The sequence below is a fragment of the Plectropomus leopardus genome, chromosome 1 (genome assembly GCF_008729295.1).
Source record: "Plectropomus leopardus isolate mb chromosome 1, YSFRI_Pleo_2.0, whole genome shotgun sequence".
Classification (NCBI taxonomy): Eukaryota; Metazoa; Chordata; class Actinopteri; order Perciformes; family Serranidae; genus Plectropomus; species Plectropomus leopardus.
This window is the reverse complement of record NC_056463.1, coordinates 30298532-30323502: the sequence shown is the minus strand read 5'-3', so window position 1 is coordinate 30323502 and position 24971 is coordinate 30298532. Positions and strand designations below refer to the sequence as shown.

Genomic DNA, 24971 nt, shown 5'->3' with positions numbered 1-24971 from the left:
AAAGCCCCACTTCAAGGCTTCCATCTGTACCAATAGGATCTTTATACTGTATCTGAGACATGATGTGTGTTTTGGAGTTCTAAGAAACAATATTTTGATTCTTTTTTCACATAATTCTACAACTCAAAAAATGATGTTTCCTTTGAACAATTGTTAACTTCTAACCGAGGTGACGAAAAAAGGCACCAGGAGCCCAAACAACATCTGACATGGTCATCTGGCATGTATTATCAATTCAGACTTTTCACAAATTGTAAACATGTTGGCTCACCTGCTCTTCAGTCTTGAGGTCTCCAAACTCCTGCATGAAGGTGTTCTCTGAGGGGAAGCGTGCCGGCTCCAGGAAGTGGAGCAGGCTAAAGAGCTCCTCCACTGTGTTCTGGAGAGGAGTACCCGTCAGCAGGACCTTGTGCTCCTAAAAGAGAAGAAGAGACCCATGATTACTTACAATGAGTTGCATTTGTCAAAAGCACAAGTACAACAAACTATCCAAAATCTGTGCTGTTAATTATGTGTTCTTTAATGTGATTTTATAGCATGGCAACATACTTAACTAGTAGTAGTATACTGCAGAAAAGAAACTAGACAAAATGTTTTGAGCATTGCACTTATTAAATAAGTGGAATTCCATTTTAAACCAGAAAGAGCAGCTTTAACAATAGACACATTGGAAGATTAGTTATTATTTTTGTATCTCTGTAGCTTGATGTAAAACATACCAGGCTCATGAGCTTGAAGCCTTCTAGCAGCTTGCAGTTCTTGTTCTTGAGGCGGTGGGCCTCATCGATGATAACACAGCGCCACTCTATGGCGTTGAGTTCGGGACAGCCTCCCAGGATCATCTCAAATGTGGTGATAACAGCCTGGAACTTGTAGGCCCCTCTCATCACACGGCCCTTAAGACACAAAAGGGAGAGATGTAAGGCAAATTTAGTCAAATTGGCTTATAAAACAAATAATCACAATTTCAAGAGATGACATTTGTGTTTTTAAGCAAGAAATTATGTCTGATCTACATGCAGAGGTATGTGACAACGCATTAATTTGCTTCATGGCCTGTTATAGTTCTATGAATTAGAATGATGAACAATGTGTACTCACGGTATCTACGGGTATCATCACACTTTCAAAGACCTTTTAAAGATAATTTTATCCAAATTTAACAGAGGCAAGTGCAGTTATAATCTAAAAACGATGTAATGCGTGCAGTGGTGGGGTTTAAAGCTTTGTAACATCAGAAATGTGGAATTTAATGCAGAAGAGCTCCACTCATTTTGACAAAAAATAAAAATTAACAGATGGATAAATTAAATTGGATTAAATGTTTGTTGAGACTTTTTGAAGACCTGTACACACCTTGGCTGTGTCATTAAAAAAAGTGTTTTTCTGAGAGTATCTAACTGTTAACTGTTAATGTTAAAAATCAACAAATTTGCAGCCTTGATAGCAAACACGTGGCTTACTTTATTTTCAGATTTCATTGACAACCTCAAAACACACCTCTAGATCGTGAAGCTATCTACAATATAACCAGGACATTAGTGCACACCTGCTAGAGACTCTTTATGCTGTTTGTTTATTTGTTTGTTTGTCTGTCTGGGGAGGCTTTTCCTCAACCCGCCTCTCCATTTGTATCTATCGCCTTGACAACAGTCCTCGAGGGATACTCAGTTATCCAATAACCCCCTCCCACAGCCAGCCAGCCAACAGACTGCTGTAAAGGAGCCTCAGATATGCCTGAGCAGCGCTGACAGAGAGATCCCCTTGGGGGCTGCTATGACATCACAGGCTGCCTGGGAGACAGCCTGGTGGCGGCTCCGCTCTGTTCTGCTCTCGCTCGCCTTAATTCCTCCTACGGTTCGTCTGAATACTAAGAGCTTCTAACTGCCTGTTGTGACACATCACATGGCCTGCCAACCACAGAAAGCCTCTGCCCAAGGCTCACTAACTACCTAGCAGCCTCCTTACTGTTGGGCACGTGCCCCTTTTTGAATCTTATTATATGCCATGTTAGTACTATGAACCACTTATTCATAAAAATGTTCTCCTATCCAACACTGCAAGAAATCACGGGCTTCATAAAATCTTTTGACATGACTGAAGGATTTAATCAGCAATGTCACAAAAATATACATTTTCTGCCACACAGACCTTTTGCCTGACAGAAAACACTCTCTGGAGATATTCATCATCCTTCAACGGCCGCCTGCTTTCCTCCTCCTACAGGTGTTATTGCCTCTGAAACATTGTGCTAAGTGAGTTTGCTGCATTAGAGACAGAGTTGCAGTGTATCTGGGCTTTGTGTTACACATGGTAATCACGTTCTGCCTCCCTTTTCAATATCCGACTCCCATTGTTGTATGCAGGCCTCCTGTTTTCAAACATATCATTAGATTACTCACAGGACTTCATGTTGCTGACAGTGCTGCTGTTCTCTAAAGAGCAGCACTGTGATTATTTTAATCGAAGTGAATCACTGCTTTCCATTCTGAAGGTAAGCTCAGGGATGTTGCTTTCTGCTCACCACTCTTTGTAAAGGGGGAGATTAGGTATGTCGGGTCGAACTAAAAGGCCACTCAATCCTCACGACTCCATTTGTGTAGTTAGGGATGTGAGACAAGCTGAATGCCCTGCTGAATGTCCATGACTGATTCTCGCTCAGCTTCTTAAGGCTTTTCTCTGACCAAAACAACTACTGTGGTGACAAAAAACACTTACAAATCCAGGGAGGAAAGCAGTGTTCTTTCTGAAAACACACAACAGAAATAGCTAGACTGCTAATAACTGCTACATCTACATTTGTAAAGCTAAAATATCCAAAAAGTATAGAAGATTTGACATCTAAAAAGAAGTGGATAATGTAACATGTAAAGTGCATTCTCTAGGGGCCACTAGCAGGGCTTTAGGCTTCAATCTTAGACTTTTTAATCTTTGTACACTTACTTTAAACTGATATGCTAAGCCAGGGGTCTTCAAAGTTTTTCAGGCCAAAGACCCCTTTGCTGAAAGAGAGTGGAGCAGGGACCCCCTAACACTTACATTGTATAAAACTGCAGTGTTTATTATTTAAAGGGCCATATGAGCCTCAGGCTGCAGTCCTGACCTGTATTTGCTTTTTGAGTAGGTGAGGGAGGAAACTCCTCTGTCACAAAGACATGTTGTTGCAAATAGCAAAATATGTTGGATTTGTGTTAACGTGTATTTTCAAACATAGTTTAATTACTTGATAGGGAAAACAGTGCACCAAAAAAGGTTAAAAAATGATCCCACAATTATTTGACAGCCCCCTGCAGTAACTCTGTGGACCCCCTTGGACTCCCAGCCCCCCTGTTGAGGAACCAGGTATTAAGCTCTTAATTGCAGAGTACAGAAATTCGCAGGCAGAGAGGCATGTGTCTTAATCCTCAAAATTAAACCTTGTAGATACAACAAAGGTTTTAAAGATTTTTATTGCTGTTTGACTTTTCTTTCCTCGGAGAGAAACATACTGAGGACAGTATGTAATATACTGTATGTCCTGCACTACCCCTGTGTAATATGTTGACAGTCCTGTGCTGATTTTGTTGTGGTACTACAATGTGTGTATTGCTGCCAACTCATTTTATTTGATCTTTTTACAAGTTTTATTCATAGTTATGTAACAGAAGTATTTGTGCACAGCAAACTAACACCCTGATCACAAATATGTACTGTAAAAATACCACATAACACAAAGATCTCCATTTACCTGTGCATCCCTGAAATACATCTCATACTGTTGGAGCATCTGCCTGCTGACCATGCTTCCATGGTAGACGATGACATTGAGGTGGGTCCAAGTACGAAACTCGCGCTCCCAGTTGGCGATGGTGGAGAGCGGAGCGATGATGAGGAATGGCCCTTTAATGCCCACACGGTGGATCTCCTCTAGGAATGTGATGGACTGGATGGTCTTTCCCAGGCCCATCTCGTCTGCCAGGATGCAGTTCCGCCTGACAAGTGGAGATAATGAGGGTTGGAGGAGGAAAAAGTAAAGGCACAAGTCAGGTAGAATAAAAACAGCAGAGAAAGGCAGTAGTGTAGCAAAAAGTGAAGAATCATTAACAAATCAGTGTGTTTAAATTATGTGTGGGGAAGTGGATACTGCGGCATGAGATGTTTTTCTGCATATCCTCAAGACAAAGTGATGTGTATTAATTTCTATTGCAACTCTTGTACTGGTTTAAAGTGAACAAAAGAAATGTATGGTGGGGGTAAAAAGCGTGTTTAAATAAATACAGGAAGAGAAAAGGAAGAAAAATGCAAAAGTCCCATGATGCTAAAAGAATAAAAAGCAAACAATGGAGGAGAAAACGACATCATCAGCAGTAATAACAGTCCAAAGAGATGAGATACAACATAATGGCAAATGCAACTGCCTCTGCTGCGTGGTGTACTCCAGCAAACCATTTATTCAGCTGTCCAGTGGGTGGGGGTATTATGCCTTGATGCTAATTGCAACGTGCAGATATTCCCACTGGCCTCTTAAGCAGCTCTCTACTTTTGATGAATCTCTCTGCGTAGGCATACACAAACTCCTGCATGCTCACACATAAAGCCAATTCCCAGGGTTAATGCAAGCACACTGACACTTCGTACTCTAGATGTACTGTGCAGCGCTTCTTTTGTGATCGTGGGCGAGGAAAACAATTGTTGTTGCAGCAGTGTGCACCTTGACAGGAAATTTGACTCTCCTTGCAGGCCCAACCAAATCATATGAACACAGCCAAAGCACAGTGTGGTCCGCACACACACACACACACAAAACAGGAAAAGTGATTCATTATTCATTATCTGCAGATCCAAAGTACCCAGAGGAATCCTCTTGAAAAACATGCTGCCTATGTAAAATCTCTGAATCAATAAAGACACTGTAGTATTCTATTGGCATGGGATTACTGTAAGTATACAGTATGCTAAGAGATGCCATTTAGCTTGAGGTGTGGAATATATGCTAAATCTATTTGTCTTTCCGTCTGAGATGTGTACTGAAGCCAGTGAAGCTAGCTCAGCCATGCAAAGTGGCAGCAAATCCCTGTGCCAAGGCATTTGCTTGAACAGCTAAAAATCGATACTATTCTGATTTAAATATTTATTTCATTATTTGCCTTCATGTTACTACATTGCTGTATTGTCTTGATTCCACTGTTATTTTTTATTTTGTCTAAATTTGACATTACGTGATTTATTAAATAGGTTCAAAATAAGTTAAATCTTGTTTTGTTCAATTATGGTACGTAGGTCACATTAACAGAATACTGTTATCATGTATGACCATATAGCAGGTAGGGGTTGAGTGTGAACAGTTTGTAGGTGTGTGCACGGATATACACTATTTAAAACTGACCTGTTGTACCAGTTGAAGAGGAGCCAGTTCACCCCCTCTAGCTGGTAGTCCCTGAGGCTGTTGCCATTCCTGTACTCCCTCGACTGCTCCCTCTTCTTCCACAGATTTGCCGGGGGCCGCTCCTAAGTGACACATTTTATATGGAGAATTAAAATGAGTGGTTCAAATTAACTTCACGTTTACATTTTAGATGAAAACATTTCTAAGGAGTAAAAACATTTTTGATGATTGCAATGGTAAACAAGAGGGAATCTTAGGAAAAGTGAAGAAAGTGGGCAAATGCTGGTGTTTTTAACGGTAAGGCAAGTAGGGAAATACAGAAAACAATGGTGTGATGGTGTTTGTACTCTATTTGTATCAAACCTGTCTGGAGCCAGTCCACTCATATTGTATGTGCATGGCCACCAGTATTGAATGCATTTGCATCAATATTGTACAAGTAAAACAACACGTGTATGTTACGTGTAAACGTTCTTGGTAGACAGGGAGGCGACTATGGCAAAAGAAAAGTTAACCTGAAAATCAATCGTGATGATCAAATTGTGCTTATCCAGGACGGTACAAATTACAAAACAAATGTTAAGTCTGGTTAGTATACTAAAAACATAACAGGATTTTTTGTTTCGTGGAGCAGAACACGGTTCTCTTTTAAACCCATTTGTCTTTGTCTTCCCCTTCAAGTTTCAGCTTTTAACTAGGATATACCATCTGATTAAAACAGTTATTTTTTCTTTTACAGCAAAAACATCATTCACTGCTCTTGAAGTAACTGGCAGCAGGTGTCTCTGTGTCTCCTTAGTTTGTTCACTCTGCTGTGTGTGGTCTTTTGGCTAATGATGCCCATTAATTTCACCATGCAGTATGTTTGGTGGGTGCAGTGTAACTGTATTTTCAAAGATTCAGCTACATCTAATCTACAGTATATCATAATACAAAAGAAATAGATTTTTGTTTTTAAAGGGGGAACTCTATAATTACAACAATAAAAATGCAGTAACAAGGATGACATCACAAATGTATACAGTACAAAAGCGCAAGAGGAAAATGGAAATGCAGTGATAAGGACTGAGAAATGTCATTGGGCTTGGCTTACCACCCTGCGCGAGTCTGGCTTGACTGCCTGCAGCTGCTCAAACTCTTCAATCTTGCTCTGGTCGACGTCGTCCTTCAGTTCCCAGGTGCTGTCCTCGTAAGGCAGAGAGCACCACTTCACCAGGTAATACACCACCTCCTGCACCAGGCAGAGGAGAATTAGCGCAGTAAAAGACTAGAGCGAGGCCAAGCTCTGCTTTTATAATATTAACAAAGGCTGTGAGGAAGCCCGTCAGCATGGCCTTGGGCCCTTCTGCGATACAAAGACATCACTAGAGTGGAGAATACACTGAATGGAACAAAAACCACAAAAAAAATGAAAAAGAGCAAACACGTGTTCAGGCACGTAGACACAAATAAACACACAGATACTGCTACTCTGCTACTGGCAGATATGATTAACAAATGAAAGAGGATTCACTTTACCTCTCCTGTGTCTTTGTCCTCACAATACGACACCTCCAGCACTCTGTCTACCTCTACATAGTCAGGGTTAAAGGGCTCCTCTTCCATCTGAGAGAGACAGAAAGGAAGACAAGAGGGAAAGAAAGGCATAGAATAAACCTAAATGCCCACTCACCATCTGGAATCTGAGACAAGTATCACTTCTGCATCGACTGAGCGAGTAAAGAGATTCTAATTTATGCGCACAGATGTGCCTTCCCACACAGACAAGACCCAAAAAAGTAAATTAAATACACACGCACACACACACACACACACACACACACACACACACACACACACACACACAAAACATTCATATGCATGTACACTACACACACACAGGTCCAAGGAGACACCACATTGTGAAAACACACATCCGCTCATAACAAATGCCCAAATAAGGACTGTGAACATAAAGACAGTATCCGGCATGTCCACAGACAGAAAACACAGCCATGCAGCCTTACATCTGCAAAGATGAGTGCCCTCTGTGCTTGTTTCATCTTGAAACGTTTGATCTTCTGCTGAATCCTCTTGTCCTTCTCCAGCTGCTGCTCTGTGGCCCACTCACAGTGTAGGTAGGAGCTGACACACAGACACACACACACACACACACACACACACACACACACACACACACACACACACACACACACACAAACACATTCAGACTAAGGTGAGAAACCCTAAAAAAAAAACACCTTCTAAACAGTATTTGAGGCAACCGCTGAGACCAGCAGGTGTGATCACAGATTGCAGATGTGGTCACATGAGTGCTGATTTTTTTTTACTTTCATGTTGTTGAAAAAGTCGCTAGTCTCTTCCATCATACTTGGTTTCATCAGATTCTTAGTATGACATAAATTTTTCAATCCTTTTCATCATTAGGCTGAAAACATGATGGATGTGATCTGGCTGAAGATTATCTGCCAAGTGAAAACAAATTATTTTTCTGGTAGGCTGTGGTGGTAAACCTATGGTTCACAAGAATTTTTAATAATGCCCCATAGAAGAGAAATTTAATCACTGCTGCAAAATTTACATGGCAATACTGAGAGCTGTCCAAAGCATGCCTGAGACACTTGTGTCAACGTATTTCCTTTCGCTAATTTAAACTGGGATGATTACAGGCATAATAATACCAAAATTTCACATTTTAGCTAGTATTTCTATTAGGGTGTAATGAATAATAAGTAATGACTGAACTTACTAGTTTTTGTATTTTACAAAAAACTCCTCTCCTTCGACCACGACTCCTGGGGAGACCTGATAGAGAGGTTTAAAATGACAGAACAATATTCAATCACACGTTTAACATTTTATTACAGACACAATTATCAAGTATAACAATGTTGTACTGACAAGATTATTTGTGGTGATCAATAATTCAGAACTCAATATCCAGCAAAATAATTGCAATAGTAGCTTTTATCCTAATTGTGCAGTAATTTATCTTTTACAATCACTAAACAGCAGGGAAAAAAAAGCAGCAGCAAGTCACTACCTCCTTCTTGACGATACGTGAAGACATGATTTTGTCAACAACAGCAGCATCCTCTTCACTGGGATTCTCCTGCAAATGCAGTGAACATGAAACATTCAAGTGTTACTTCATAGTCTCCCAGAGCAAAAATTTGCATAGGCCTAAGGACAATGCAAACAAAAACCACACACCACACTGTAATAACAAAAAAGGAAACTGACTGCACAGTCTGCTCGCTACTGTGCTCTTACAGAGGTTTCTTCTCTTTTTTTACGCAGCTTTTTGCTCCTTATCTGAATACAGTACCTATGATAAGGAGCTGTCACATGTTTCATGGATTGTAAAGCCCCCTGGCATATTTGTGATTTTCTATCACGTAAATAAAACTGACATGAGGGGATAGAGTTTGCTATCCCAGCTCTGCCTCCACCGGTGCAGTGCAACTGAAAACAGTGTGACTGATTTAGATGATGAAAACCAAGGCAGAACTTTTGCACAATATATCTGAAGAAAAGGGTTTTTGAACAGAGCTCTCGCCACAATAATCCCATCCTAATTTCCCTGTGTGCATCTAAATTATTAAAAATAGGCGCTGAATATGTATCTCCCCTGTTTGTACAGGCTTACTGCAGGGGTCCTGGTTTGTACGTCACAATGTGTCGGTGAAAAGAACAGGCTGTGCTGCACTTCACAGAGCATGTTGTGCTGTTTTGTTCTATGAAATGTGTTCTTGTTTCTCAGTATACAAAGTTCTCTCAACAATATTCCTCTGTATCATTGCCACAAAAAACAATCATTTGCATGGATTGTTGTTTGTAAGCCCACAAGTACTTAAAGAGACTAAGATTCATCAGCAATTAAAATCATTTGGCTCTACTATGTACTCCTGTGCAATATTTTTCATGTTCTCTCAAAACTGAATGAATTTAAACTCTACCTCTCAGCTACTAGCAAGTTGTAGGCAGAAGTACTTACCACAAAGAGTTGAACAGCAGGCTGCTTGGATGCTGCAGTGTTGGTTTTCTTGGCTTTGACAATAACCTTGACCTCATCATCTGACAACCTGGCCTCCAGCTCCTCAGCATACTTCTTTCTCTTCACCTGACGATTAGATCGCCTCTTCTGCAAAAGAAAGACAAGGTGGAAAAAAAAACATTAACAACAATATTCAACTGATCTGGATTACTGCTCACATAAATTTCACAACAGAAAAATATAAACTTTAGTTTATGCTGCATCATTGTACTTGTTAACTGGTACTATTTTACCGTTCATAGGAAAATGCATCAATGTCACGATTCATCACCTCATCACTGAAGTTTCCAGAGCTCAGCAGTAAACCACACTGAAAAACCACAGTGCACGCTGTTTCATTAATCATGAATCATGTCTGATTTCTTATCAGGGCTCTGAGCGTAAGCCTACTTTTTTGCTTAGCTTAGCTTAGTTAAATTATCTTGCGGTTTCACATTTGAAGTTCATGTAAATCAAAATATCAGCAATAATGCATAGACATTGTGGTCACTGTCTTTTAGACATAATCGAATGAAAGTTTTTAAATCTTTGACTGTCCTTGGGACATTTCTGATACCATTTATACATTTGATACAACCAATAAACTATAGCTATTCGCACATTTACAAAATGACATTAGGGTAATATCCTGTCTATATTCTACTATATTTTCTCCATTTATTACTGCGTCAATTAAAAACAAGGTCATTAAAAAACTGATGTGGCCATGGTCAATTTCAACAAACCAATGAAGAAATTCAGAAAAACGTTAAGCCCTACACAAAACAAGAGTGCTGTAAAATCCAGCTCTCTCCACCCCTTCCTGTCAAGCCTTTATAATTATCACATGCGTGGGCTGCTGTATCCTGCATCAATACACGAGCCCCTCCTAATGATAATATGTAGTTAATTAGGAATAAATGCCACTGAGCCAAAGTTAATTAGGTGTGGAGTATAATATCCCCATGGAGATATACCCTCACATCCCCAAACCCAAGCTGACCAGAAGCTGGAAAGTCAAACCTGCCACATGCCACCACAATGGGGCTGAACCCCTGGGGTGGCCATGCTTCTTTTCTAGCTGTCAGCCATGCTACTTTGACTTCTTCCACAGGATCATCCTAAATGAGTCATCAACAGACTGTTTTAATTAAGGCCAGAGGCGCCATTTAACGAGCGTAATTATATCAAAGGCAATAGTCCGGATAGGAGGCGAAAAGGAGAACGAGAAAGGGGGCGAAGGAGGAGGCAAAGGCACTTGTCATCCCCACTCACTCAGACATGTCACTCTTAACACAGCAGATATCTGTCATGACTTAGCAGTGAGCAAAGGAGCAGAGGATTGCATTAGTGTAAAAGATAAGTGTCACCTACTTGAATTGTCATTATGGATCAGATGACAGACAAACCGCAAGTGTACATCTTAGAGAATTTCATTAAGAAGTGTTGGACATCCTCCCTCTGGTATTTTTTGTACCTTTAATAATCATCTCAACCTCAGGTGAGCAATCACTAATCTTCTGCAGCAGTACCTTCCCTTTCGTGGAAAATAGAATCATTACTCTAGATTTGAAATAGAAACTGTGATAATTTAATTTAGCAAAGTGTTATGTTATCAAACAAACACAAAAAAAATCCCTGGAGGATTTCAACTTCAGTCGCTGTTGTGGCAACGTTTCCTTTTAAATGAAAAACTGTTAAATTTAGGTGTGTGCATGCGCATGTGAAGCTTCTATTGTTGGTGCTTTGACCTAGATAATGCTGCGCTGATGATGTCTCCGTCATATATCCATCATCAACACAGATAAGAATATGTACTTGAGATAGCCACCCGGTGAGTGACCCCCACGTGAACCACAGAGTCGGTCCTCCCAGGCTCAAACTAAAGCTGTGAAGCCGTCCTCCAGGCTCAGCAGCAGTGTCAACAGGACAGCACTTCACTCAACGCCTTGTACAAGAATGGCAACAGAAAAAAAAGCCCAAATTGTTTTCCTTTAGCAGAGGTGTGACACCTTATATTGATATTAACACCTCATCCGAATAAGGTGGGGAATTAAAAAACAATTGCAGGCAAACTCCCACAAAAAACCAAAGTGTTGTCTCACAGTTTCAGATTAATATTTGAATGCGATAAATTAGGATGAAAATACACTCAAGAGTATTCCCAAGCATTACAGCCCCAGTTACAATAATAGTGACTTGTACTGTAGGTTTATATGTCAGTTTGCGAGTGTGTGTATGTGCTGGATCTTACAGAGTCGTCATCTTTAGAACTGTGTCGAGGGGGAGGGTCATCATCCGATTCCTCTGAAGACTCCGGCTTTCGCTTCTTCTTCTTTCCTATCTTTATGACAATTTTCCTGTGGGAGGGAAAAGCACACCATTAATATGATGAGATGAAGGCCAGAAGCTGTGCAGCTGTTCACAAGTCACCTCTTGGCTGTGTCTTTAAGGCGTTTGTCAATACAGCTTAGGGCTGCTCGATTATGGCAAAAATAATAATCACGATTATTTATGATCATGATTACTCATTGGCCTTTAGAACATCATGCAGATATTGAACATGAACCCTGGTGTTTATTTTTAACACTTGATATCCTTTAAACACACCTTAAACTTTAAATACAAGTGAACTGAAAAACAGTGATAGCTTTGTGGTGCAGCCACAACTGTAACACATCTTGCATATTACTGTAGTTTGTTCACATTCACATAATAATAAAACCGAACCCAACTAATATAACGTAACAATAAATAACAGTTACTGTATCGATAACAGCAAAATTTTGAATTTTGAATTGGGATCAATGATTGTTTCACTAACTCAGAAGAGACTCACCAAACAGACATTTCTCCATTATCTGTTTAGAAGCAGCTGGGAGTGTCACTACAGTGAGAAAAGCACGTCCACCTTAACAGACCACCTTAAGTAAGCCTGGTCTGTTTCCAGTAGGAAGTGATCTTAGCTTGCTAACGTCAGGGCTAACTTCTTTCATTTTAATCAGCAGCTGTCTAGCTAGACATGGGAAAGTGTCTCGAGTCTTTCAGAGTTGTAGCATTTATTCTCTGACAAACAGCCTCAACTGTTCACACATCACACACTTCACTTCATACTCTGCTCCTCTCACTGCAGCCTCACTGTCACTGTCACCATCACCGGCACATACACGTCTGCTCTCCCTGCTCATGCTCTCTCTCTCTTTCTCACTGCGCACACTGTCTGAGTAGAGTCCAGCTGAAGACGGCAGATGCTGAAAACACGCCCCGCAGAAACACGTCACAGAGAACGAGGCCACAACCAGAGCCCTTTAAGAGAATATATATTTTTTGTTTTATATATTATAAAGTATATATATTATATTTATTTCATTTATTTATTCTAGTGTACTAGCCACAACAAAGAAGAAAAAAAAGCAGACGGAGCTGAGGTAAAAATGCTGAACATTATACGTCTATTTAGTGATATATTTAGCCTTTTGAACGTTTTCAGAACTTGCACGGTGTAAATAGTGTTCTTTTTTGTGCATTTTAATCCTGACTTTAGGCTTATTTACTGGTATTCCTACACCGTTTCGAGCAACCACCTTGCCAATCCCACATACGATGCGCTTTATTTAACGTTAGCATAACAAGTAACATACAGATAATGATGAACTGAATACTATTCATTTGAAGGAACATAGACAGTTCAAGTTGAAATAGTTGAAATTTCTTTTGAGTTACCGACAGTGTCATGTGATTTAGGAGTTGATCTAAGTAATGTGTACATTTAAACATTGATACTTTCACCATTACCACTTTTTAAAGGAATTATGAATTTTGAATATCAAATATCATTAATATGTAAATTATAATTTATTCTGCTACAGACCATTACAACTTTCCCCATACTGTCACAATAATGCACTGCTTGCTGATGCCACAGGTGACTGACGAGAGGTTACTATGGAAGCACTGCGTGATGAATAATCTCCATGAACAAGAAGATAAGCTGGAGCGATAAGGTCAAACTCAGAAGGGCCTTGAGTTTAGAAGAGTTTAAAAACAACAACTTTTCAACTCAAGCTCCAACATCCAAAGCTGGCTGACAAAATCCACACCGTCCTGAGCTGTTATATCCCAGGAAAGCGGGATATTATGGTGTCAGTTGTACCACCACATTTCCTTGTTGTTGAAACAAAGAAAGTACTGTGCTGCTTAAACTTTTGACTTGCACTCCTTTTTTTAAAAAGATATTTATTAGTGTAACAACATTGTTACACTGATCATGCTGCACATAATCATGCTGCACATAATTGTTTTATCACGATTATCTTGTTTTGAAAATCGAGGGAGGCCAAAATCGTAATCGAAATGAAAATCTGATTAATCGCCCAGCCCTAATGCAGCCTTTGGGTATTTGACTGGTATAAAAATTATATTAAGGTAAATTTAGGCCCAATGTACAGAAAATGAATCTCACAAATTATATCAGTGCTGGTATCAAAAGTTCGAAATATAACTGACATTGATAAAGAATATCTTTAATCCAGTGTACTCATGCACGTGTATAAAGGCAACAAAATGCTAACACAGACTTGCATTTACCTTGTCAGTATCAACATACTGTGTAGGAGAATTAACTTGTTCATTTTTTCAGCAATTGTACATTCACAGTTCAGTAACAATCTCTCTGTGTCACAACAGGAGGGACAAATACAGCAACGAATAATACCTGTGATGTACACATGGACAGGTGAGTATTCTTTGAGAGACTTGAAAATTTTGACTTAGCCTTTAATAACAAGCGTTATGAAAATTAATCAAATAATTAATCTTGTGAATGTTAGCATACTCTTTCAATGCAAACTCAACTATTTTGCAATAAAATAAAAAATAATCAGAGTAAGCGCAGCAAGTCTGAGTTTAAGTCAGTTACTTTGGCACTATATTTACATTCAGACGTTACAACGGCTTTTTAGTGGGTGATAAAGAACTACTTGGGTGTCTTCAGTGGATTATAAGACAAGAATGAGCCGTCTTTAGTCCCTATCTCACATGCACTGCAACCCTGAACTTACCAAGACATTGACTGATTGATTGATTGATTGAAGTTTATTTTGAACATAAAAAAATAGCAAAGTAAAAGAAAAAGAAAAGAAAGCAACATCAGAAGATAAAAAGTGATCCATGTTCAAAAAGGAGTGGGAAGAAGTTGAAACATTACATTACTTTGTTACATTACCTGGAAGAGCTACAATACATTTGTCCAAATTGGAACAAGACAACATACATTTCATGGGCGGCACGGGTGAGATGTTTTGATGACCGCAGATTTAAAAAACTGTCAGCATAGTGGCTAGTTCAAGTAAGCGAAATAGCAGCTGTAAAGGTTCCCATACTGGGAAAACTATGAAAGCAGAGGACGCGATCAGTCGCCATTTAGTGGAGAAGGTAAATGATTGTGATGGACAGTCCAAATATCAAGTTAATAAACAACTTTTTAGGTTACAGCTGTTCTAGTTCAACCAACAAGTGACGAGAAGCTTACAATGCGAGCTGATGGGAATGCTCATTTTTTTGTTAAGGGCCCATGCCAAAATTACCAGTCAAATTCAAGGAGCAGCAAGAGGCCTGGTTATTCATGACCAAATTACCAACCAGCTACTTCTGCAGCCTCCTTTTGCAGCATGTCTTGCCTCCTGTATGCTCTACCCATATGCCATCCCTCTCCCTTAACTATACTATTTCCAGTAGGAGAGAATATATGTGACAAGATCAATCTCCTGTTGTGTGCTACATGTGTGAGAAAATGGCTATAAAGGCATTAAAAAGAGGCTTACAATGAGAGACAATGGCAGACAATTTAACAGCACGTCGCTGGCCTTGCAGGAAAAAAAAAAATTACTACACGTACATATAGCTTACTGCAGGTTTGCACAAGTCTAGAAGATTGAGTGAAACAAGAGTTCATAGATTAGCATCTGCCGCACTGCAGTCTGTAAACACTAAATGTATTTGCAGCAGTAGCCTATATCCTCCAAGAATGTCTCTCCACACAGCTGTCAGCGTGCAATTTCTGACCCCCACATACATACATACATACAACAACAGCTTGGGGACCAGCTTAAGTATGGTAGGAAATACCTAAACATTAACATGTACACAATGGGAGCTGCCCGAGTTTACAGAGAAATGAATTCAGTGCTTTTCTCCCACCTAGTCTGTGGATTGAGACAAACATCATTTGATCATAAATTTGGCAAATATTTTTCTTTTTAAGCTACCATTGCTAGTTTGTGAGTGTTGTAATTCTCACCATGGCTTAATGTACAATTACCAAAACAGACTGGTGGGATGTGATGATATCTGGAGCCCAGATAGCAACAGATTGCACAATGAATAGGACGCATGCTTCTACTTTCCGCCAGTGCCTCATCCTCTAACTCTCCCGTCTCTTTCACACACAGTCACATATTATTCCTGTGACCTTTCCACATATATTCTCTCACCACATATGCACACACTTCCTATCTTGTGCCTCTCCACATGTACTATCTCTTGGAAGCTGTAGGCGCCAAATCTCTGGCTCGGTGCATTGTTAATGTGTGCACTGCTATCGTACTGACACACAACAGCATCTTCACTCTCTCCTTTTCCCAACACGTTTGCATACATATAACAAACCCACAAAGCCTTCCCACAAAGGCGAACATGCTCTGTGCTCCACACCCACAAAATCAAAGGCCCACACTGACAGACTGTTGTATGAGCAGGTAGTACATCTCTAGTGAAAAGGATGTCCCTGTAGGGCTTGTTCATATGAAATTACATTAGAGACTCATATCATGTGTGAACAAAGATTCCCAAGCTTGCCATTATCCTCTCTTGTTAGCAAACATTCATTCTGTTAGACAGCAAGTCAACTCTATAGACAACAAGAGTGGTCCAACAAGACAAGAGGTCAGTCTTCAACATGTAAGTCCTGTAAGGGACAGTCAACCTCTTAAGACAATATATTAGCTTGATCTACAAGTCAATCATTAAAAGAAACACTGCATATTTTATAAACTGATTCCATGAATAATGTAAGGACGGCATGTCCATAAGCTTCCTAATTTTGTTTGTTAGTACTCCTTGCTGTAGCATCCTGGCTCACTTCCATCATAATCTGACATACGCAGATGTCTACAGATGGTGATAAAGAGCTGCTTGACTGAGACAGTCTTTCATTTTCCCCATCTCTTTCTTATGAATCTTCATGCAGTGTAGAGATACAACAAAGTAATAACCACAACACCACAACAGACACTGTGTTTTGTGTAACACAGCACAACGTTGTTAACAAACCAGAAAATATTTTTTTAAATCCTTTTTATGCTACTTTAAGATCTCTTTTCAGCTCAGTTTGTGATGTTGATTGACTTTCCATTCAATTCAGAGAAGGAGACTGACAATGTATTAGTGTGTGTGAATGGCTTTGATATCCATTTAAGCTTGCACATAGCTCTAACCCTAACCCATGTGCTAAATGATGCAAGTAAATACTGTGAAACGGACAGAGACCGACTAGATACAAAAGTTGGAAAGACCTGTGCATTTTATAGCTTCTGCAGTTTAAACACAAATATACATTTTTTTATTTAATTCCCTTAAAAGCATTGGACATTCTTCAGACATGTAAAGCTTGTATGACTTGACCAGTTACCATCTAAGCAGAAATACCTGGTCAATAATGTAGCTTCCATCAACAGAAAAGCCTCACTGGAATGCAAAGCAAGGTGATAGAGATCAAGTGGTAATGTGTATCCAAGACATTTCAGGACCTGCCCAAACACACAGCAATTATAATATCTGAATGTGTAAAGTAGAAAACAGCAGATTCTTTCAGCGGCATTGTGTCCCTTCTATCTGATGTCCCTGCCCCCTCTGAATGATATTACATTTCACAAATCCTCTTGACAATGACACTTGATGGTTGCCAGGCGACGTGCCCTTGGGAGTGTATTTAGTAATGTGGGCGGTGATATTCATGGTGACATCACTTCCTGTGAAAAACAACACCGGCACATGTCCACTGACACTATGAATGCTTGAGAAATGTGCCAAGTCAGAGTGACACAATGGAAAAAAAATAACCAGCTGTGACACCCAGAAGAATTAAAAAAATACAAGCAGCTGAAAAGGACAAAACACAATGTTCTCCCTCTACCAAATAAAAGCTGGCTGGGATATGGGCCTAGCAGAATACCAGTGTCACATCACCAGGCAGCAGCTCAGCAGCTAACAGCATATAACAGGGCTAAAGCATCTCTCTGATCCCAATATGGGAAAACCTGAACTGTGAAACGAGACACTTGAGGGCTGTGAAATCATCAATTGTGCCAATACAGACAGAGCGCATTGATGGTGAGGTGGCTTCTTGGTGCTGCCATACACTGCATGTAACACTGCATGTAATCGTGGCGTTTACAAGGGCAGCGTGGCATCGTTAGATCTTAATATGATGGAAAGTATATATTCTACACACAAACTAACACACAAAGCGTAAGCCACATCTCAGTGATGGTTACAGCCTGTTCCATCCTGCTGTGGCTGCTGATACACAGGACCACCCAGGGGTTTACTGACACCAGCACTAACACACACTCTTCCGTAGACTGGATAGCCTTCCCACAAGCTGAAATATATTAACTCAAATGACAGAGAGGACTTTCACATTAACCTCTTACTGAGAAAAAGAGCCCTGAAAGCAGTCGATTCTACTCTTCAGGGTCAGTCAAGTCTCCCCGATGTGAAGAACTGGCTATAGAGCTTTTGCAAAGGCAGTTCAAATGACACAGAAACCATTAGTGGCTGACCTTGAATTATAACAGAAGGATGGCTTAGTGTTGTTATAGAAGTGTTTGAAGGCCAGAGGGCTAGCACCCCGACAAGCTCAAGAAAGAAAACTGAGAAACTGACAAAATAACTACACCGGTTTGCTTCACAAAATGTTCCCTATCGCAGAAAAATGCTGCCTACATGACAAACTGAAAATGAAATTGAACAAGCTTTAAGTCACTTTTATTTTGAGCACAGTTAACTCACTGAATGTGTCTCCTCTAATAATACTACCCTCTGGAAAAGTAGTACAAAACTTGTCCTAAATTGTGTTGATACGACAGAGCTTCTGGTCAACCAAATGAACATTTAGAAACATGGGACGCTCATGCTGTCTAACTGTCAGAGTCAAAACCAAAACTGTAGTGATGAATTTAAGAACAGTGTAGCCCCTGATCCTGGACCAACTGCAGCACATTTAGAGCCTCAAATGTTTTACAATATACTTTTACAAAAAAATATACATATGGCAAGTTAAGTGTAACCCAAATTTTCCCTTCACACAGTACCCAGTATGATCTGCCCTGCACAACAGTTTGGGCTATATTTGTCTCTGACTAGTCTTCTCAACAAGCTGGATATTTATGCCTTTAAAACTGGTACATCGAGGCACATTTATGCCAAAGCATTTGGCAGAGAGTTTTGCAACAACGGCCATGCACTTTTTTGTTGAATAAAAAGAATACAAAAAGATTAGAATTGTAACCATGCAAGTGTAAAAGAAAGCAATGTAGGAACAGTGTTAGAATAAAATATGGCATAGGGAGGTTAATTTAAAAAAATGCAAAGGTATGAAATATACAGTTAGCTGGATTATTGTCTCTCAGTATTTGTATAATCAGTCCTTATATCCATCCATGACAGTCTTGTGTGATAATTGCTTTGTTTTTCTGATTTGAGGAAGCAATGAAATGATTGCCCTTCTATAATTAAAACAGTAAATGACACAATGAGATTGGAGTGCTGACAGCACTTAGGTATGAGTGGGAAGCTGTGCTTAATTTGTTTAATCTTTTTGAAACCAGAAATGAAAAACATTTCATTTTGAAACCCATTTGTATGTTCATTTTATGTAAAATGATTTTAATTTATTCCTCAGTGAAACTGTCCCAATGCAGATGCAAATTAGTATTTTATTGTATTAATAATACCTCTGTTGTAATAGATACTACAATAAATATTTTCTCACTCCTCCTGATTTCTCTAGCCAATGAAAAGCCTATTTCCTCCAATTTCACAACTGCACACTCTTCTTCACTAGCTTGGTTGCCTGGGTCCAGACCTTTAAATCCCCCCAATCTACCAAGTTGAAGTTCACTGATGGAAACAGCAGTGTAACGAGTTTACAGTTCTGTCCTAATATCAGGCGACCACCTTGTTTCATGTTTGTAATTTTAGATGCTTTTCCACCTGGATGGTGCTGGCTGCCCTTAATGTTTGTTACTGACAGAGAGGAAAGTGATTTATTTGCAACCCCGCTGGGCTTTAAAGAGGCCATCCTCCAGACATAATCTTATATCTCTAATTAGACTACAGCTGCCCCTGATCTGACATTACGGAGTGATCCCCAATGCTAGGCTACCGCAATCTTTTTCCTGAGAGTGATAGGCTAGTTGCTGTTGGAGGCTTGCTTGGCTCCCATCCTTCCATTGTGCCAAATAACCTCCATCCCTTGTCCCCCCAGTGTTGTCCTGCCCTACTTGGCATGCCGCCACTGGGAGTGAATGTGTGAGGGTTTGATTTTAATAGAATCAAGATATGATAATGCTTTGCAGGCCAAGACTGCAATGTGGTGCTTCAGCATCTCAGAGAGACCTTCACTGCCTTCAAGTGTGTCTACCTGTGACTGTGTGTGACAGAGTATCCTTCAAAACAAAACAAAAAAAAAGGGTGGCGTGTGTGTGTGTGTGTGTGTGTGTGTGTCGGTTTCTCATCCTGAGGGGCTTACTGAGACAGTAGTGCTGGTCCTTCTCAGGAAATCCCCCTTCTTATGAATGAAAGGCTATAATCTCAGTGCCACACAGCACACAACTGGAAACACTAGTAACAGCACCATCAAGCCCCCTCTCAAAGACAAATACTGTATCAGCACAGTGCACATGGCCACACAGGGGATTTCTGCTGTATTCAGCAAACATTTTAAAAAATGGGTAATACTCACACACACACACACTCACAAGAACATGTACATCTGCATGACTTTCAACTCGAAGACAGGCAAAACAGGCCCACAAACATGTTTATATCACACACAAGCACACATGTGAGCATGCACACATACGCACCCTGCAAGGGATTAACGAGGAAAACACTCAATTAAAAAAACAGCTTTAGCTCATCCTAATGAAAAAGTGAGGGAAAAGAGATTAGATGGCTAGCAGGCAAGCCCTGAAATATGAACAGCTATACACTGCTGCATATACGCTAGACTTAAACCTCCATTTTCTATCATGTAATTGATCTCACGAGCACCATTTTGTTTGATATTTTCCTGCTAGCCTGCTCCTTTGTAGTATCAGCATATTTAGAACACGCCTGCTCACAGGAAACACTGGATGCACGGCGGTAAAGCATGCTGCAAGAACCAAAATTATATTAGGGGGAAAAAAATGTAAAGGGGGAGGGGGGAGGGAGGAACAAAAAAGGGAATGAGCGGCACAGTGCTTTCATCTGATGATTATATGAGCTTATTTTTTCAGCAGGTAGGCTGCCTAGAAAAGCAAATTCCAACGAACAGAGCGCTGCGATCAGTCAAGCCTGGCCTTTTAAATAACCCCTGCCTTACCTAATAGTAGATTTTGTTGATAAATATTTTAGGACACCATATGTGTATATAGAGCAGGTTTCAGATCAAACCTAAGAATCTACCTGTGTCTTTTCTCCACTTGTTAAAAGATAAACATTGAAATTCTGAAATACAACAATTAACAGAAACATCTCTGCTCAAAACTGATTTCTCCTCAGAGTATATGCATTAGATTTCCCCATGTAAAAGTAGGCATGTAGGCCCTGTGGTCATCCTCCCAAATGACTGAGATGACCTTTGTAATATTCATTTACTACCAAAAACACATGCTTAACATAATGTGTTTTAGTCTCCCTTTCAATGAAAAGAGGCCATTAAATTTAAAATGGGACGGCCAAATAAAATAAACTAAACTCTTAATTTTTAAAACGGAATAGAACGGAGACACCATTAAAAGGGCTTGATGCAAAATTAAGAGCGCATGACCTGTCTGGACACGGTTCTAAACACGGAGGTGGCTGAGCCAGCGACTAGCAGCTAAGGGTGTAACTCCTTAAACGGCGATTAACAGCAGCAACAATTCTGACAGAGCTAACCGTGTTAAACAGTGGGGACCTGGAGGATGGGCACTATGCTTCTGCAACAACAATATCCCGATATAATTAATAACTACTGTATGACCACAGTGCTAAGCAGCAGGAATGAGGTAGTCAGTGGAACAAGAGCATGCACTTGCATGCTCTCAGGTCTGGACAGGCGTACCAAAACAACCTTAAGATACAAACACCATACAATACACACAAAGGTGGTGTGACTTCACTCTCAGCTCAGAACACCATTGATCCAGTACATCTATTTGTAGAAAAAAGTGGTTTGCTGCTATATATATATATATATATATAATGCTCTAAAAGTTGCAAACAAAACCTTTGATGTTATTAGTAGCACCTTTCTTCCTACGGCCTATGGTTAAGCATCAATTTCATACAGCTAATTGACTTTTTTAAGCATAGAGGGACAAACGTTGCAAATGAGTGAATAACAAGTTGCAAAAGAGATAGCCACGTCATTTTTTTAACAGGTGAAGCTGAGCGATTCCCCAGGGTTGTTTCCCCTACAGGCAGCAATGCACAGGAGCTTCCATATTGATATGTTTTGATTTGTCTGAAGGCTTTAGGATCTTACAGCTTATGTTTAAGCTTTGATAAAGGTTCGGCACAGATTAAAGTCAACTTAATGATGAAGAATGTTTTCAACGAAAAAATCATATTTAAAGCCATTTCTGCAATTCCACAGTGGCCCATTTTAATGTACCACATTTATTAAGACATCAGTTGGGACTTAAGTAATGGAAATTTTTTCATGTGGCTGTGTTTTCCTCAAACACCCCCAGATCAGGAGCCCTACTTGATATTTAAAGCTCTTTAATAGCCAAGAAAAAGATCACTGATAAATACATAACATCTTTTCGTGGATATGTGTCATGTTGCTAGTCCACCTGCCACAGCGGCTGGTGCATCCACATTTTAATCAGCTGCTTTCATTTATGTTTCTCATCACTTCCCAGATAGATTTTCCATATGATGATATGACCCCTAACTTGCTTTCCAAGTGGCTGGTGGAGTAAACTAGCAAAGTAATCCAGAAGGCACTTACTAGCATCTAAATAGAATTGATGTTTCTAGTGGAAATCAAGACATGGTGGTCTCAGAGAAACACACCCTTAAGTACACAAACAATTAGGCTAATAGCCTTATCTCAAGCCCCATTCCCTGCTTAAAGAAGAGTACAATACAATGCAGGAGTGACCAAACACTGAACACCAACTACACACATAACCTGAATCCCTCTGAACACATGCCTGCATACACCCTCAACAAAGCAGAGGCTGAAATAATGACTTTAGCGGAAGGTTAGTACCTCTGCAGCCGAGATGCATTAATATTTTATGGGGAGATCCTGGGTGGTGCATGCATATGATCAGGACTCTCCTTCGGTGAGAATCTCTCCTGTCTCCATCACTCCACATTAGCAATAGAACAACTATTCCTAACTGCAGCTGTATTGACAAACATCCTGACAACATCTATGCAGACATGCAAACACGCCAGTTCTCACTGGATTTCCTGGTTCAAGCTAAATACGGTCAGGTACAAGTCAACAAGTCTGCACGCTGCCATAACTCCACCACTGACTTTGCCAGCTTTGTCCCAACCCCCAGACATCAGAACTAGTTTTTGAAAAGGCCTTGACAAGTATAGAAAATCGTGAATGTGAAGTTCAAAGTAGAGTTAAAACATAAAATGTGACAGAACACTCACTCAGCCTCAATGCAAATACACTAAAATCCTTTTGGGCCATTATGCTCAAAAACACAATCTTCTCATCATCTTTACAAATTCAAAAAAGCATGTTCCCTTTAGACTTTAGTCAGCCACCGTAGCACCGCTGCCTGTGACACCTATTACTACTAAGTCGGTCTTATATTACAGCTTGTTTGTTCCACTAGGTTAGCAAGCTTCCTCCTGTCTGTCTTGTGTCCACATGCGGTCACTACTAGAGTAACAATGTATGGTGTGCATGTCCCAAAGGTGTCTAGTGGGCCCAATTTCATGAGTTGACAGGAGTTATAAGTCATCTACTTTTTTACGCATTTACTGTGTTTTTATTTTAAAAAATGATATATTCTAATGATGTTATAAATGGCAACTCTTTATTTGTTTTATCAAAGTTTTTTTTTCTTCCATAGCTGCATGAAGAAGTCCAAAAGCAAGTGCTGAAAAAGAGGGAGTGTAATCAGGTCATCTGGTGTTTAGACCAATACGGTAGTATTTATGTTTTAGTTCTCATGTTTACATTGCAGTGCCATGAGCTGTGAATGATCATGCTCCGGCTTCTCATGATTCAAGGTCTAGACTTGGCTTGCTTCAGTAAAACTGGACTGACTGGATTTGTTGCTGTCCTTTCAAGCAACAAAATACAGGAAGATTTATTATTTTTATTTTTTTTATTTCTAATGAAAGGGACATTCCACTCCTGTTAAGTATATTTCAAGAGTCAAATAGTCAATATTAAGGCCTCGAGCTTCTGAATCTCCAAGACTCAAAACGTCTTGTTTTGTCTTTATTGTGCAGTTTCTAATTATTAGTCAAAGGTAAAAGCTCTACTAGCATGAGCATTTTCCTAGCTATGAATCTTCACACCTCAGATGAAATGTTCACACACTCCCACAAGCCTCTTCTCATATACAGACAGAGTTATACGTTACTGCAACATTTGCACAGAGGCCTTGTACATCTTACGTCTTTTCTCAATTAAAACAAAGGGAGAGGGACACAGAGTAAGTGCTACACTGTAAATGATCACGAGGGCCAAATTCTAAAGGACTGTGAAAAGATTCTGCATCACACACCGTTTAACCATTTAAGATTAAGTCACAGCATCACAGTATCAGATTTCATTAAGCAAGACAAACAACATGGTGATATTCAGATTTGTCCCAATTCTTTTTGTCAAAATCCAGCATATCCAAGACAACTGTCACATTTCTGTCAGGTCACCATTAACATTATCTTGTCTGAGCCTCAGCTCATTTTTCAGAAGACTGATGCAGACTACTTATGATCTTGAAATATTAGTAGCCATGGCAAAATTCAAGGTAATTGATCTTTTAAAGCTCTGTAAAGTGGTCCTGACAAATTTCACTACATGCAAGACTTAATCTAAATTCACATGATTTCTAGGGGGAGTGTAACTGTGGACATGTAAAACATCAATGCACTGAAAGCACACCATAAATAACACAATTTACTAAAAGCTCAATGCGTCCAAATTTGACTATTCTTGAAAGCAGTTAATAAAATGCAGCATAGTAGCATTAATACCAACCCCACAGACAGAAAGAATTTGTCTATGTTGAGAAACGTAACTAAAATTTCTTTAGAAACTAAACAAATACAGTA

General features: G+C 39.8%; 1 protein-coding gene across 7 annotated transcripts in view; it reads right to left on the bottom strand.

Moving 5' to 3' along the window:
* Positions 1-24971, bottom strand: part of chd9 (chromodomain helicase DNA binding protein 9) — an 81031-nt gene that overhangs the window by 25082 nt on the left and 30978 nt on the right. For all 7 annotated transcript variants that reach the window (XM_042481379.1, XM_042481442.1, XM_042481636.1 and 4 more), the window contains 11 exons: positions 11656-11761; positions 9363-9509; positions 8409-8477; positions 8115-8170; positions 7372-7489; positions 6884-6970; positions 6459-6596; positions 5366-5487; positions 3728-3971; positions 720-896; positions 272-415 (listed from right to left, as the gene is read on the bottom strand). In XM_042481379.1, coding sequence (XP_042337313.1) covers positions 272-415; positions 720-896; positions 3728-3971; positions 5366-5487; positions 6459-6596; positions 6884-6970; positions 7372-7489; positions 8115-8170; positions 8409-8477; positions 9363-9509; positions 11656-11761 — 1408 coding nt within the window. The remainder of the gene's footprint in view (positions 1-271; positions 416-719; positions 897-3727; positions 3972-5365; positions 5488-6458; positions 6597-6883; positions 6971-7371; positions 7490-8114; positions 8171-8408; positions 8478-9362; positions 9510-11655; positions 11762-24971) is intronic.